This window comes from Platichthys flesus, chromosome 23, assembly GCF_949316205.1.
Source record: "Platichthys flesus chromosome 23, fPlaFle2.1, whole genome shotgun sequence".
Taxonomy (NCBI): Eukaryota; Metazoa; Chordata; class Actinopteri; order Pleuronectiformes; family Pleuronectidae; genus Platichthys; species Platichthys flesus.
Genome location: NC_084967.1, coordinates 11,743,064 through 11,756,980, shown reverse-complemented (window position 1 = coordinate 11,756,980; position 13,917 = coordinate 11,743,064). Strand labels below are relative to the sequence as shown.

The window sequence follows — 13,917 nt, the reverse complement described above, 5'->3', positions numbered from 1 at the left end:
CATCTTGTATTAAACTGATACTTGTGGGAATGTAGGGGACGTAATCACATTACTTGCTGTATCATGTAAACAGGATTATAGTTGATAATATAAACCTGTATTAGCATCACATGTTAACATTATGATGTAAATAATGCCTCATCCTGAACAAGGCAAAGGAGTCCATGTAGAAGTAGTGACAGAATTTCAATGGGGGGGGGGTATTCTTTGTTTACACTTGACTCACGCTCGAAGGCTCAGTGACAGTCGACACAATCCGTTTAATAACACAATCCGTAGTGTGCAAATATCACTAGTGTGCAGGTATGTGCAGGAGTGACGCCCGTAACAACACAGGGCCGATCCGGTTGTGTGTTTGTACGTGTCGGTGTTTCTCATTCCACTTCATGCCTTCGCACCGTGTCACTACACACATCACGCCTGTCGGGGGAAGTGTTGCTTTTGGATCGGCCTTGACTCGCATGATGCATGAAGGCACGACGAACACAGTGAGGGATGGTGCTGTCACGTCGGGGGAGAGGGTTAGTGTGTGTAGCTGGGAGCTTTTGTCAGGTGCACCTCACCCAGTGGAAAATACGCAACACACAAAGAAAAATAGAAACTCTGCAAGATACACAGGACGTGACTAGGATTGGATGGTTTATTTCGCAGTGTCTGCACAGGAACAAAAACTCACACGTGCTTGATTTAGAGTAGACAAACTTTTCAGAGCATTTTTAAAGATGACAACAGGCGAGCAGGACAGATGTTTAGACTTGTTCGAGACCGACAGAAAAATAAATGTCTAGAATTTAACACATTCTTATTTGAATCAGGCAAAGAGAAGGTGTGCAAACTAAAGGTGCGCTGAAAAGACAAAACATGAAATGGAACCTTTATTACATTTGACATATTTCACTCATTAATAATAAAAAAAGAGGCTTGGACAACAGGTGCGGTTTTCACTCATTAAACGTAGAGTTAATCATAGACTGTAAATAAAGATGGATGATATGACAGCCCCTTAAAAAGTGAAATAATTTGGAGTGCCCCCTGGTGGCTGGCTACAGACAAGGACAAATTATCAATGTTAGCAGATGGGACATGGCACAAAATGAAAAAGTCAAAGTACACATGAAATAGATTTTAGGAAGTAGAAGTGTTCATGTTTCTGGTAAGGTTGGTTTCAAGTGAAACATGATTGACAGCTGAGACTGCCTCGTGATTGGTCGAGTGCATGAATCTGCAGGACCCTTCAAACCACGCCTCCTCATTACTGTTCAAACCGCGTCTCCTAACAACATCCAAAGCACAAAATGGCGCCACCTGTATCAGGAACATTCTCTTACTTCACTTTTCCACAACAGGAAGGAAGTGGAGAAGCGTCATCCATCTTTATATACACTCAGTCTCCCCAATACAGAAGCCTTCTGGACTTCTGTGTGCGCTAGCGGTGACACGACACACTTAGTTACCGTTGTATTAAAGTTCCTCATGTATAACATTACAAAAAGTAGCTGTGAAGTGAACAGCAGAGTAAGCAGTTTCCAGATTTCAACACAGTGTGTACGTGTGGCAGAGCGGTGTGGGCGAACCCCTCGGCAGCTTCGCCGTTGTTTTCCCATCGATCCCGGCCGATGTGTCATTATGATGGATCGCTCCGTGGGCTTCGGGGAGACCAGCACTGGGCCCCGCGCTGTATTGACAACACTCCCAGTTCCCTCTCCTGCTCTCGTTAAGTACTTCTCTCTCAAGTTAATGAAGTAAGAACAGGGAGGGGGGGGGTGGGGGGCAGGGGGGCTTCGCTGGGAGGGGAATGATGTGTGATCGTCTCTGGAGCTTATATGTTTAGTTCACTTTGAAAGAGACTCAGGTGGTGGGCGCGACAACATGAAGAGTCAGAATGGCTTTAGTTTGGTTTTATAGAGCGAGTACACCTGATGGAAATGTACGAGAAATGAAAGAAGGAGAAACGTATAAAGTATGAAAAGTCATTGATTAATGTAGAAATGTGTAAATCATGAAGCTGCGGTGTGCTGGACTTGAAATATTATTTCCTGGCCATGAAATTGAAGTTAGCCCCAAAAATAAATTATCCTAAGTTACAGAGTCCTTCGGTCGGTGAGGAACTTTTCACACTGCAGCCGCTAAAGCTGCTCAAACTGTAAGACAAAACAAAAGACAGATTTTTGTAACAGCCGTAGATGCGACACCGTTCTCCGCTATGGGAATTCTTCGGGGACCGACCCAAATTGGCAGCAGGCGGAAGACGTGGCCTCGTTCAGACAGTCTAATCTGGCATCTGTTACTGCAGACAGAATCAGTGGGCCCGTGGGGCCGCCACGAGAGGAGAGATAGAGGTGTAATTGAGAGCAGCAGTTTAGATTTAATAGGAAAATGAGATTTGATGGCGGGCCTAAGTTTGGGGTGAGTGTCCGAGACAATCGTCTTTTCATTCTGCAGCTGCAGTCATTGTCGCGGAGAGCGGGGGGGGGGGGGGGGCTGTTAGGAGCCGATACAATATAGGTTACCTCATGATATAGATATACAAGGAGCTGGACTTGGGAAAGTCTGTAGTTGGTTGTCAGCTCACTTCCCAATTAGAGGGAGACACTGCTGCATATATAGTATACATTATAATCTGCAGAGTTCGGGGAAAAGTATATGTGTCAGCCCCCCCGACTAAGATGTGTCTCATCACATTAAAGCTGCTCTGAGACATGAACCCTGAATATTCTTCTTACATTCTCTGAAGGGGACGAATGAAGGTCTGGACCCAATCGGACATTCTCTGGAGTTCATGTCTGGAAGGACAACAGATATCACACACATCCCCATCTCAGTCTACACACATACAACTCTGTTCTTTAATTTCCATCATTTCTCACTCTTGTGCACTCGACCCACACATGGCCCTGATAAACAAATCAGGAGTTTTGAGAAAAGAAAAAAAACAAACATGTGAAGCTGCGGTTATTTGAAAAATGTACAGTTATTCCCTCTCAGGCTCCGCCCCCTCTGAGCCCCGACCTGCTCGCCTCTCTACACCGTGGTGATCTTCTTGTCCTTGGTGGCCTGCTTGATGGCCGCCTGTTCGCAGATGATCTCCTTCAGCCGCTGCAGCCGGGTGTTCTGGGTGCTCAGGTCGCCGACGCCCGTCTGGCTGCGGTGGAGCAGGGACAGGGCGTTGATGTACTCCAGCTCCGTGTAGCGGACGCCCTGGTCCACCACCAGGTTCAGCAGCTCGTCCGCCGCGTTGTACAGCATCTCATAGTACTGCCTGCAAGGAGGAGGAGGGAGGAGGAGGAGGAGAGAGAGAGAAAAGAAAAGCATTTGCAATAGAAAGGATAAAAAGCTGATTGTGCTTTATATTCCTTTGTTTTACACGATTCCTGTGCAGAATCAAAAAGGATAAACTACAGCTCAAGGAAACTAACTGCTGCTCTTGAGATACATTTCCTTCAAGAGGAAGTAAAGGACCTTAGCCTGATGCTGGCAGGAGCTGGAGATAGAGGGGAGACACTGACAGCTACAAACCGTTTTAATACAACTGTGCTGAAAGAGCCCAAAGACTGAAGAAGTGTGTGGTACATTCGTTACACACATTTCCATCCTGACTAAAACATCAGATTTTTGTAAACTAGAATACTCAGAGATGTACCACCTGTGTATGTGAGCAACGGCTGTACAACTCATTAGCATCCACTCAACAAGGGTAACACAATAGTTGGCCATAAATATGGATTCTTAGAAGAAAAGGTAACTCGTCACAATGGACACAATTTTCACATTCCTAGGAGGAGAGGCTGAAGGTGGTGGAGTAGTGCAGGAGAGTGTTGGGATGCAGGAGAGACCATTATTCTTTGCTCGGGGGCAAACAGGTCAAATACCTTGGAGAGTGCAGGTGTGTGTGTATGTGTGCATGTGTGTGGTAATGTGTGCACTGCTCTGAAATACACAAAGGAACACAAAAACGCAGGCAGGCACGAGAACACATTTCGCCAGTATCTGCCCTCGGCTATGGGGCAAATCCTGTGTTCTGATGATACACTAAATGTTTTACTCCCACACAGTCGGTTTAAATACAGTGAGAAGAAAGGAGTGGACAGCAGGTGATGTGTACTACATATTGTACTATGTTTAATATTAAAATGAAAATGTAACTGTAATCATGTTTTTGTGTCTGGAAGTTTGTGGTTAAAGTCCTCAATTATATTTCATAATTATTAAAAAAATCCATATTGATTGGTCTCTGTTTATTTTGTTGACATAAACAGTTTCCTCTTCCAGAGATTTCTTTTATGTGTGAATCCATGTGAAACGGAATATTATGGATGCGCATATATGTGATGTGTTGTCCTGTACAGCCATTGGTTTTCAATCATGTGTCTTTAATGTGAAAATCAATAAAGTGACTACTGTCAGTCCACAGCAGCGCCCCCTGCTGCTCCGTGAGACCAGCAGCTCAGCCGGGAGAGATCACTGTCGCCCTGAGGCTGAGGAAAGGCCTTGGAGGTGTTGACTGAGATAGAAATAGAAGTTCCACCTGTCTTCACCTCCTCCGCCGTGTGACAGCAGAGAAAAAGACTCCTTTGTAAACATGTCCGGTAAAGAATCTGCAGAAAGAGGGTTGAGCCCAGAGGAAATTAAAGGTAAATGGATCCAAATCTCCGCGATGTCGCACAGTGAAGAAAGAAAAGAGAAGATGTTTTGATCTCATTTGTTGAGCTCCAGCAGCCAACCAAGACCCATCCCCTTCTTGAGATGATCATTTCCACTGCTAACGAGGCATTAACGAGCACTCAGGGAGCCTCTGTTCCAAGGTGTTTTATCTGCTGTCATTGTGGGAAAACCCAACAGGAGAGGAAGAAAGAACCTGGAAAGAGTAATGAAGGGGTAGAATGAATGAGATGGGGATAGAGCGGCGGAGAGCGAGGAGAAAAACGAGAGCGATGACTAAAGCTGTGAGTGACGAATAGCGGCGTATATCTTTCTCTCTTTTTTTTTTTTTTGCCTTCGCCCTGACAAGTAATGCCCTTGGTCATCAGAGCATTTGCATTCTGTCTCACTCTCCCCGCCGCTCTCAATTTCTCTCCAAGGTCTTGTTCATTTTTCCGTCCCTGAGCTCATTTCATGAAAAAGATTGTCAATATTGATGAGGGTCACATTCGTTTACTGAGAAGGGGGGGTGGGGGGGGAAGGCGAGGAAGAAAAGAAAGATGGCTCCCACTTTTGTTTTTTAGATCTCATAATGAAATGTGCCGTGAAGTTGCTTGTGTTTGTCTCACTGGCTGATGAATGTCTGAACGGCTTTGAGCGTGTATTTGTACGTTTAGAGTGCGTGATGGAGTGCGCCGGATTTACCTCGGTTACACGGGCGTTACCGCTACATTCCCTGAGACCTGGTGATCAACTGCACGCTTGAGGAAAACCGGCCTCGTTATAATTTACGATCTAATGAGAAAAACGAGTATAACCTGCAAAAAAAACACAAAATTCTTCCGTTGAGGGACGGAGCTGTGAACAGGCGAGGCTCCTCTCTTTCAAATACACCGGCTCTCTACAGCAAACAGCTCAGAGAGGGAGAAGACTTGATTCTGAACAAGAGGAATAAACTAAATTGTACCTGACTCTTACCCTCTGACTTTCTACAGAGGCATGGTGATGGCAAACCTCTGTGTCGTCCTAGGTGTTTATAAGGTTCTTGTGTTTGGAATTCAGTTTTTTAGTTCTTTGTATTTACAGCTATGAATGTTGAGGTTAGGTTACTTGGAGAGTTCAAATTGCTTGTTTCAGAGCGTGTTTGTCTCTGTGTGTAAGAGACTGGTGACCTGTTCATGGGGCTTTTGACTCTCCAGTGTTAACTTGGACCGGGCTGTAGCTACAGTGTACAAATCCTAGACTGTTTATAAAGATGGACGACATGACACATGGCTGGCAGTAGTTTAGGTCTTAAACCCTGACTCCTCCATGTTAGTTGACAGGACATGGACCAAACTAAAAAGGCAAAGTACACTTCAAATATGTTTTTATCAATTTAAGTTTTTTTAATCACATTTACACATGAGCTCCCTTCGGGTTCAGGTCGAGGTCGGGTTGGTCTTTTCTCAGGCCTGGCTTTGCACTTAAGTTTAAAAGGGTATTTTTTCGATAAGATTGGTTTGTATTATTTATCTTAAGCTATAAAAACGGGGGGGGGGGAATTTCATGATTGACAACTGACATCCCATGATTCTTACAGCGCAGACGCTGGCTACGAATGATGCATCGTCCATCTTTATGTACAGCCTGTGTTAAACATAATGATGTTACAAATAAAAAAAAAGTTGGCAGTGTCTCAGTTCTTGTTGTCGACTTTGTGTGGTTTCACTAACCGATGAGTTTTTTAGGCTCGGTTCCCAGTTTCAACGCTGCTAAATATTAAATAAATAACAAACACATCTGCTCTGCTGCAAACTGAAATGATCACTCTAACAGAAACTAAGTGCTGTCTGTACACTTTCCACTAGTCTCCCCCCCCCCCCCAAAAAAAAAAAACACAATTTGTCTGATAAAATAACAAAACTGGGAAGCTTTGGAACCCATCTGTTGATGCGGCAGCCAGCAGGAGAAAATTAAAAATACCTCATCAGTGCTATAAAGCATGTCTTAACTACAGTATAATAGCAGCTATAATTCACTTGGCAGCGATGCATTTGGGAAAAGTCCCACGCAGGATTTGTTAAAAGCAGATCAACTCTAGTTCATTTACAACTGATGACAATGAAGTAAATCCACTGTGCAATTTGTTGTGCTCGCCATATAAAGTCCGATATCTAAAGGGAGAAGCTGCGTCCACGGGAAGACGATGCTGCTGGTCTGTCAGCGGGTTATTAGTGTGTTTGTGTGTGTGTGTGTGTGTGTGTGTGTGTGTGTGTGTGTGTGTGACTGCATCGTGAGGACAGCTGGCAGTCTAGCCTTCCGTTCAAACGGGAGGAAGCTGGTTCAGAAAGAGAAAGTGTAAGGTAGGTGTGTGTGTGTGTGTAATAGTGTGTGTGTGTGTTTGTGTGCCTGTGTGAGTAATGTATGTTAGTGTGCGCTGAAACACTTTCAAACAGTTCATTACACAAGCAGTTGGAAAGCCATTTGCCAAACAGGGTGAGGCTGTTAATAAGATTACAATCTCTCCGAACTCCACCATCAAGTAAGAACCCCCAGTGACACAGACACACACACACACACACACACACACACACACACAGACACAGACACACACAGACACACACAGGCACACACTTCTTCTTATCTGTTAGACACAGTATTATTTTTTTCGACAATACTTAAGTGAATTGTTGTTTTGATTGCCCCTTCCTTTAAGTCTTTTCTCCATTTAGCCTCTGTCGGTCTCTCACACACACACACACAACCACACAAACACACAAGCACACACTAACACTCACACACACACACACACACATTTTTTAGCAATCTCCACCTGCCTCTTCCAGAAGTTCCATCTATGAAAGCCTTGCTTCAGTAATCAGCGTGTGTGTGTATTTGTGTGTGTGTCTGTTTGTGTGTGTGTCAGCGTGCCTCCACGTTGCGCTTTCTATTAAATTTTAATTAGCCCCCCCCCCCCCTCCCTTTTCCTCATATACAAAGAAAATTAAGTACATTTATGTTGCGTGGACGCAGCGTTGGACTCAGACATGTATGTCAATGGGGTGAGGGACAGAGAGAAACATGGAGGGGGGGGCGTTAAGAAAAAGATGAAGACGCAAAGAGACAAGAAGAGAAGGAGAGAAAGACAAGAATCAGCACAATTAATTTCCCCTCATTTTCCACTGTGTACAATATTAAGGCCATTACAGGCTGCCTCTGTCAGCACGTTCACAACAACACATTAGTTAGTGGGGGAGAGATGAGGTGAGGGAGGAGGAGGAGGAGGAGGAGGAGGAGGAGGAGGAGGAGGAGGAGGAGGGAGGAGGACGAGAGGGGAAGGGAGAGAATCAACTGGAACCGCGGCTCGTTGCTGCACAAATATCGATGTTACAGACAACAACAAGTAAACTTGTCTGCTTTTCGCCCCCTTTTTTTTCATCTCAGCCTAATTTGTATCAACCCTGAGCTGGAGAGATTTGAAAACGCATCTCTTCCTCTTCGGCCTCGTGTCCTTTTTGTTCGCAGCAGATAAAAAATGAGCTTTTTGAAAACAGGCAATCAGTCGGCGAAACTTCGACTGCAAACAGAAGAGCGTGCACGTGAGGTCATTGATGTGAGAGCCTGGTGGGGGGGGGGGGGGGGGGGGGGAGTTGTTGCTGCTATCCATAGACGGTATATGTAAAGATGGACGACATGGCAGTTCCAGTGCAAAGTGAAGCCAAGGCGTCTTGATTGCCCCCTGGTGGCTGGCTGCAGTATGAGCCTTGAACCACACCTTCTCCATGTTAGTGGTTGGGACATGGACCAAACAAAACAGTCATTTTTGGTCGTTCTTATCAGAGATATATGTCCAGTTAGTTTGGTTTTAATTCGTTATTTGATGCTACAAAATGGTCAAACTCCTAATGACACATCAACAAAATATGGCAAAGTTCTGGATAAGGGGAGGAAGAACAGAAGCGTCGTCCATCTTTGTTTACAGTCTTTGGCTCTTACCCTTTCTGTTATCCCTCATTTGAACTGATGATACAGGCGCTTGATGACTTAGTCAACGTGAGTAGAGAGGCATTTGAGCGATCTCTTTTCCTTGTTACTGTAATGTGCAGTGTCAAAGTGGAAGTATCATTAAAGTAAACATCGGCGAGAGTTCTCTACTAAACTGGACATAATGTGACATCTTGTACTTGTAATTATAACACTATCGCTACTCTGCTATAACGCTGAGCTAGCATGGATTATCAAGTCTGTCTTTATCGAGTCTGGCAGAGTTAGTCAACCCTAAAAATCTAGGGTTAGGGTTAGAAAAAGTACGTGCAGGAGGTAAACCTTTTTAATGATTTGGTGGCGTCTCCTGACTTCAGGGAGAAAACCCTCAGAAATAATGTCTCTATGGGCGACCAACTGAAAGAGAGAGAGACTCCAAAATATGCTAATTGTTGGTGGAAAATGATTCTGAGAGAGGAGCACATGAGGGAGAGAGGAATCGACTCACAGCGGTGACTCAGTCACCCGGGTGGTGACTACACCCACTGAGATATTGACCTGCATGCAGATGACTGACTGAACAGAAACTGCGGTAAGTTGCAAAGCACTGTTTCACTGCTGAGAGGCGGCGAGCAGAAAGGTCTTTGCACTGTTCAACAGGAATTTACATGTGAAATAAGTCCTAGGAATGTTTTTGTGAGTCTATTTAGTTCTTGCATATAAATTCTGCTTTGTACATTAACCAGCTTAGTGTCTCTCCCACTCCTCCCTCCTTCCTTCTGTGTCTCTCCCTACAGGGCAGTGCATTTGTCTCTCCTCTGGTAATGAGGGAAGGTCTGCAGAGACTCTGAGACTGAAGCTTCATCAGCAAAGACCGGTCCCATCACGCTGCGCCACGCACAACAAGCACACACAGACACACACACACACACTCTGACTGGCTTCATCAGCAAAGACCAGCGTCATCAAGCTGCGAGGGTGCGCGCACACAAACACACAAACCGGCCTCATCAGCAGAGACAAGTCTCATCATACCGCATCAAACACACACACACACACACACACAAACACACACAGGACAGAAAACAGGAGCAGGGGAGGGGCGGAGAGAAGAGAAGAAGAGAGGCGAGGGAATAGCAGTTCAGTCGGGGCGGTGCAGGTGATTGGATGGAGCAGAGGAGAGAAAGTATGAGGAGAGAGGGACAGAGAGAGGAGGACGAGAGAGAGAGAGAGAGATAAAGAGAGAGACACAAGGTGACAGCGAGGGAGACAGAAGCCGAGCGAAGTGACAGCGTGTTGAAGTCAGGCCTAAATACAAACAGTTTTATCTGTTGACACCCACTACCTCCTGACACGGCCGTCAACTGTACTTATTACCACATTCTCTGTAGACACACAAGCCTGTCACCTCCACACACACACACACACGTAAAAAAAACAAAACAAGGAGGCTGGTGTCGCACAACCGGGGACAATACACACGAGCACCTTTGACAAGTCACACAGGCAGACTGCAGTGATTTCCAGTGGCAGACAGGTGGGTGGGTTAAGGGGCTCGCAAGTTTTGCAGGGGATGTTATGACAGCGGCGCAGCCTGCCTACACGGGTCACCGGGCAGCTCAGAGCTCCACCGCCTGTGTGTTTGTGTTACTGTGTGTGTGTGCGCGGCACCAGACATCGGAGGCATTTGGACAAACGGGTACATATTTACTCTAGGTTTACTTTTGCTGTAGGGGATTCAGGTTGGGTGAAGTTCCTTCTGAGGATTTTGTTCACTAGTGCGCTGCAGTAAAAACTATAAATCCAACTGGTTGTGTGTTCGGATGCAGTTACACACAAGTTTGCTTATACCTCAGAAACCATTTAGGGGTGGTTTAAGTTTTCAGCTTCATGACATCAAGGCAGAATCTAAGCTAACTTGATTTGAAACAAGATGTTCCTACAGATGTTGTCTGTCCTTTTCGGTGGATGGATTTAATCAGTTACTTGATGCTATAAAACAGGGTGAGCGATCCCTCCCTCGATGGCTACTGAACAGATTCTATCTTCAAATGACCAGTCATCCATTTCTTGAGTACAGTCTGTGGTTGACGTTAGAAAATGAAGACACGTGCAGAGCAGAGCAGACCTTTATGATCGGTAAAAGAAAGAAAAACTGAAAAGATGGTGTCTTGAGTTGAGGCTTCAAGGTCGATGACCAAGCTGTGATACAAATATTTGCTTAAACTTAAAATATATTTCACAGCTAATTTTGTTAGATCTCTATTTTACTTACTAGGATACTAAATCGGTTGCCAGCGAATTCAGTACAATGTTACTCCATAGGCTGGAGTGGACAGTTGCCAGGCAACACTTTTTTGACAGTTTTGCTGTTTTGTTATCGTGGGAACGATTTGTTGCTTCTGGACTTTTCAAGGTAAAAGACTCAAAAACAGGCTCATCTGTTTATCTCGTATCTTCAGAAATCAACGTAAACAGACAGAGGCAGAGAGGAAGGGATCAGCGGAGTGATACACACGTACAGACACATACTGGACACACACACATGTGACATTGCGGTAACATTATGGCGACACACAGGTCTGCAGAATAGGAGTGAGCCCCTGAATCGTTTCTGAGCAGATGGTCTGTGTGCCGGTGTTTAGGTGTCCATGTGTGTGTGTTTGACCCCGACCCTCTCACTGCCAAATGCATGACCGAGAGATGAGAGACTGACATACTTTGCTATATAGAAACGCACATGCTCTCTAACACACACACACACAGACACACATTTTAACACCTCACATATTGCAGCTTTACAGTTAAACTTAAACAAAAATTGATTTCCCCACAAGATGGCACTGTTTCCCCATGCTTCGTTGCAGTCTGTGAAAGTGGTGACTGAGTGTGTGTTTGTGTGTGTCTGTGTGAGTGTCATCATGAGTTCTGCAGTGCTGGTTACTGGGCCTCTCTTCAGTTTTAACTCAGATCAATGGTGCGCCCTTGTCCAGGTTTCTGCTAGTCTCTCTTTCCCATGCTAGCACAGATACAGTAAAAACAGCCGACACACACACACCGACACCGACACAGAAACACACACACACACACAGATGTAATTGTGGCAACACTGCTCGATAAATTATCCCCTCTTACCCTACCTAAAGTCAATCCTGACTATTCCATTTAAATGAGTTAAGCCTGTGAAAAGTGTCCCTGTGAAAATTGTCTAAAACTTAACTGGTTCTCATAAAGATTGAAGGACCAGTTTGAGCACACACACACACACACACACACACAGATAAGAGTGCACAGATGCACAGACAAGCATCTGTTGCCTGTCTCCAAACTCAGCCTCCTGCCGTGCTCACTTCCTGTCTTCATTTCACACTTGTTTCTCCAGAGGTGGTCATGAAATACTGATGAGGAAAACTCGGCTTTTGGTCTCACCCCCACTGCCGGTCAGCCGATTTGAGCCTTCTCCATGTCTGCACAACTAATGGCTAAATTTGCAAAGCTTGCATCGATGCAACATGAAAATAAGCTGGAGTCTATCGATGAAATGTCATCGTCAACCAGAGATGTAATTTTTTTACGTATACTCTTAAAACACAAGACAAAGTATTTGTATTTGCGCTCCCGATTTTAAGCTATTGGTGGTGGAGGCAGCTGTACGTGACGTAGTTCTTTTTACAGTTTATGGTTATGACTGTATATCAGACTCTACCTGGATTTACAGTTTAAAGGCTTTAAATGACTACATGTGTTGTTAAAGTAAGTGCTTCAACATCATGCTATATCATACTCAGTCTCAGTTGCACAAGCAGGTGGGAGTTATGAATATTCATCTCCAAAAACATAAATATGGTGATTTCAAAATGCTGATTGGCTTGGCTGAGTGTCTGTGCATGGGTGAGAACAATACATATTACATGTGTGTGTGGCTTGGTCTACGTGTGTGTGTGCGTTTGTGTGAGTGTGTGTGTTGTGAGTGTCGGAGTGTCATGAAAGCCGGGGGCCGGCCAATCCAAAAAGCCATGAATGTGTAAACAATGCGCTCTGCAATTCCCAATCAACACCTCCACACCGCCCACGCCTCGTAATCACAGAGAGTGGGAGAAGGAGAGAGGAGACAGAGAAGCCATCACTGGCTTTTCTCCATAATCAAAGTTGACAGAGGGTAGAAATTACATACTAATCAATGGTTCTCCATATCCAGTCGAGTCCAGCTCATTTCAGTATCTTTGTTTTCCTTTTTTTTTTTACTGGAGGGAAACTTGGCTCGGACTGTTACAAGCAATAGCCATGTCCAAACAACGCCAGCGCATAGACACCACTCAAAACATATGACACTCTCAGAAAACATGCCAGGAGCTGTGAAAAGGAGCTAATTAACCCTGGAACCTAACGTGACCACACTGCGGGCCTGGTTCCACAGCAACAACGGTTACAGGAAGACCGTGAAGGTGAGGAAAGATGCTTTGAAACGGGTTAAAGTGCTGTTTTTAAAATGATCACACAACTAGACACAATACCTCTAAATAAAGTGTTCTGAATGTTCTTAAAACCCAAATGTCCAAATCTTTAACAGGCCACATTAAATAACGTGTCAAAGCCAAGTTTAATGTTTTTTTAAGAACATTTAAATGTATATATTCATTTTCTAACAAAGTAAGAGCTCTGCCTCGTCTGTGCACTTTATTCAAGCACCTTTCCTTCTTTCCTTCTCAGAGTCTTTCTGTGCATTTCCTGAGGAACTCGTCTTTTCTTCGACGTCCTTTAGCTTTTCAGTTTTCCTTCCCCCCCCCCAAGCCCTCCCTTCTACTTCCATCTCTCCATCACCCGCCCCCTCGCACACTCTCTCTCCCGTCAAGGACACAAACTTCAAGAAAAACTTGAATACTAGGAACCACCCCCTCTCTTTCTGTCCTCTTCTCTCTATGCATCCCCCCCCCCCCCCCAATCCCCCCCTCTCTTCCTCCCTCCCTTCATCTTGCTCACAAAGATATCGGAGCGCTGATTTCCCCCAAGCCTGTCAGGGCCGGACAGCGCCGGGCAACAGCAGGTAGACTCGCAAAATATAAACGTATGAATAAGGAATAAACACCGACAACCCATGCGCACTCAGACACACAGCGTGGTTGACAATCTGTTTGACCATCTGTCCGCCCCCGTGCATTGACATCGTTGCTGTCTGAACTTGGGGACATTGTGTGTGTGTCTGTGTGTGTCTATTCGGGGTCGGTCCGGTATATGAGTAAATGACAGATTTTGACTGAAAGACTTCATGATGATAAAACGGAAAGTATTGTCTATTTTTGATGGTTTCACAAT

At 45.0% G+C, this 13,917-nt stretch overlaps 1 protein-coding gene across 1 annotated transcript in view; it reads right to left on the bottom strand.

Moving 5' to 3' along the window:
• Positions 1–622: 622 nt before the first annotated feature.
• The window catches only part of exoc4 (exocyst complex component 4), a 106,303-nt gene continuing 93,008 nt past the window's right edge, over positions 623–13,917 (bottom strand). The window contains exon 20 of the mRNA XM_062382910.1: positions 623–3,259. Coding sequence (XP_062238894.1) covers positions 3,022–3,259 — 238 coding nt within the window. The 3' untranslated portion in view covers positions 623–3,021. The remainder of the gene's footprint in view (positions 3,260–13,917) is intronic.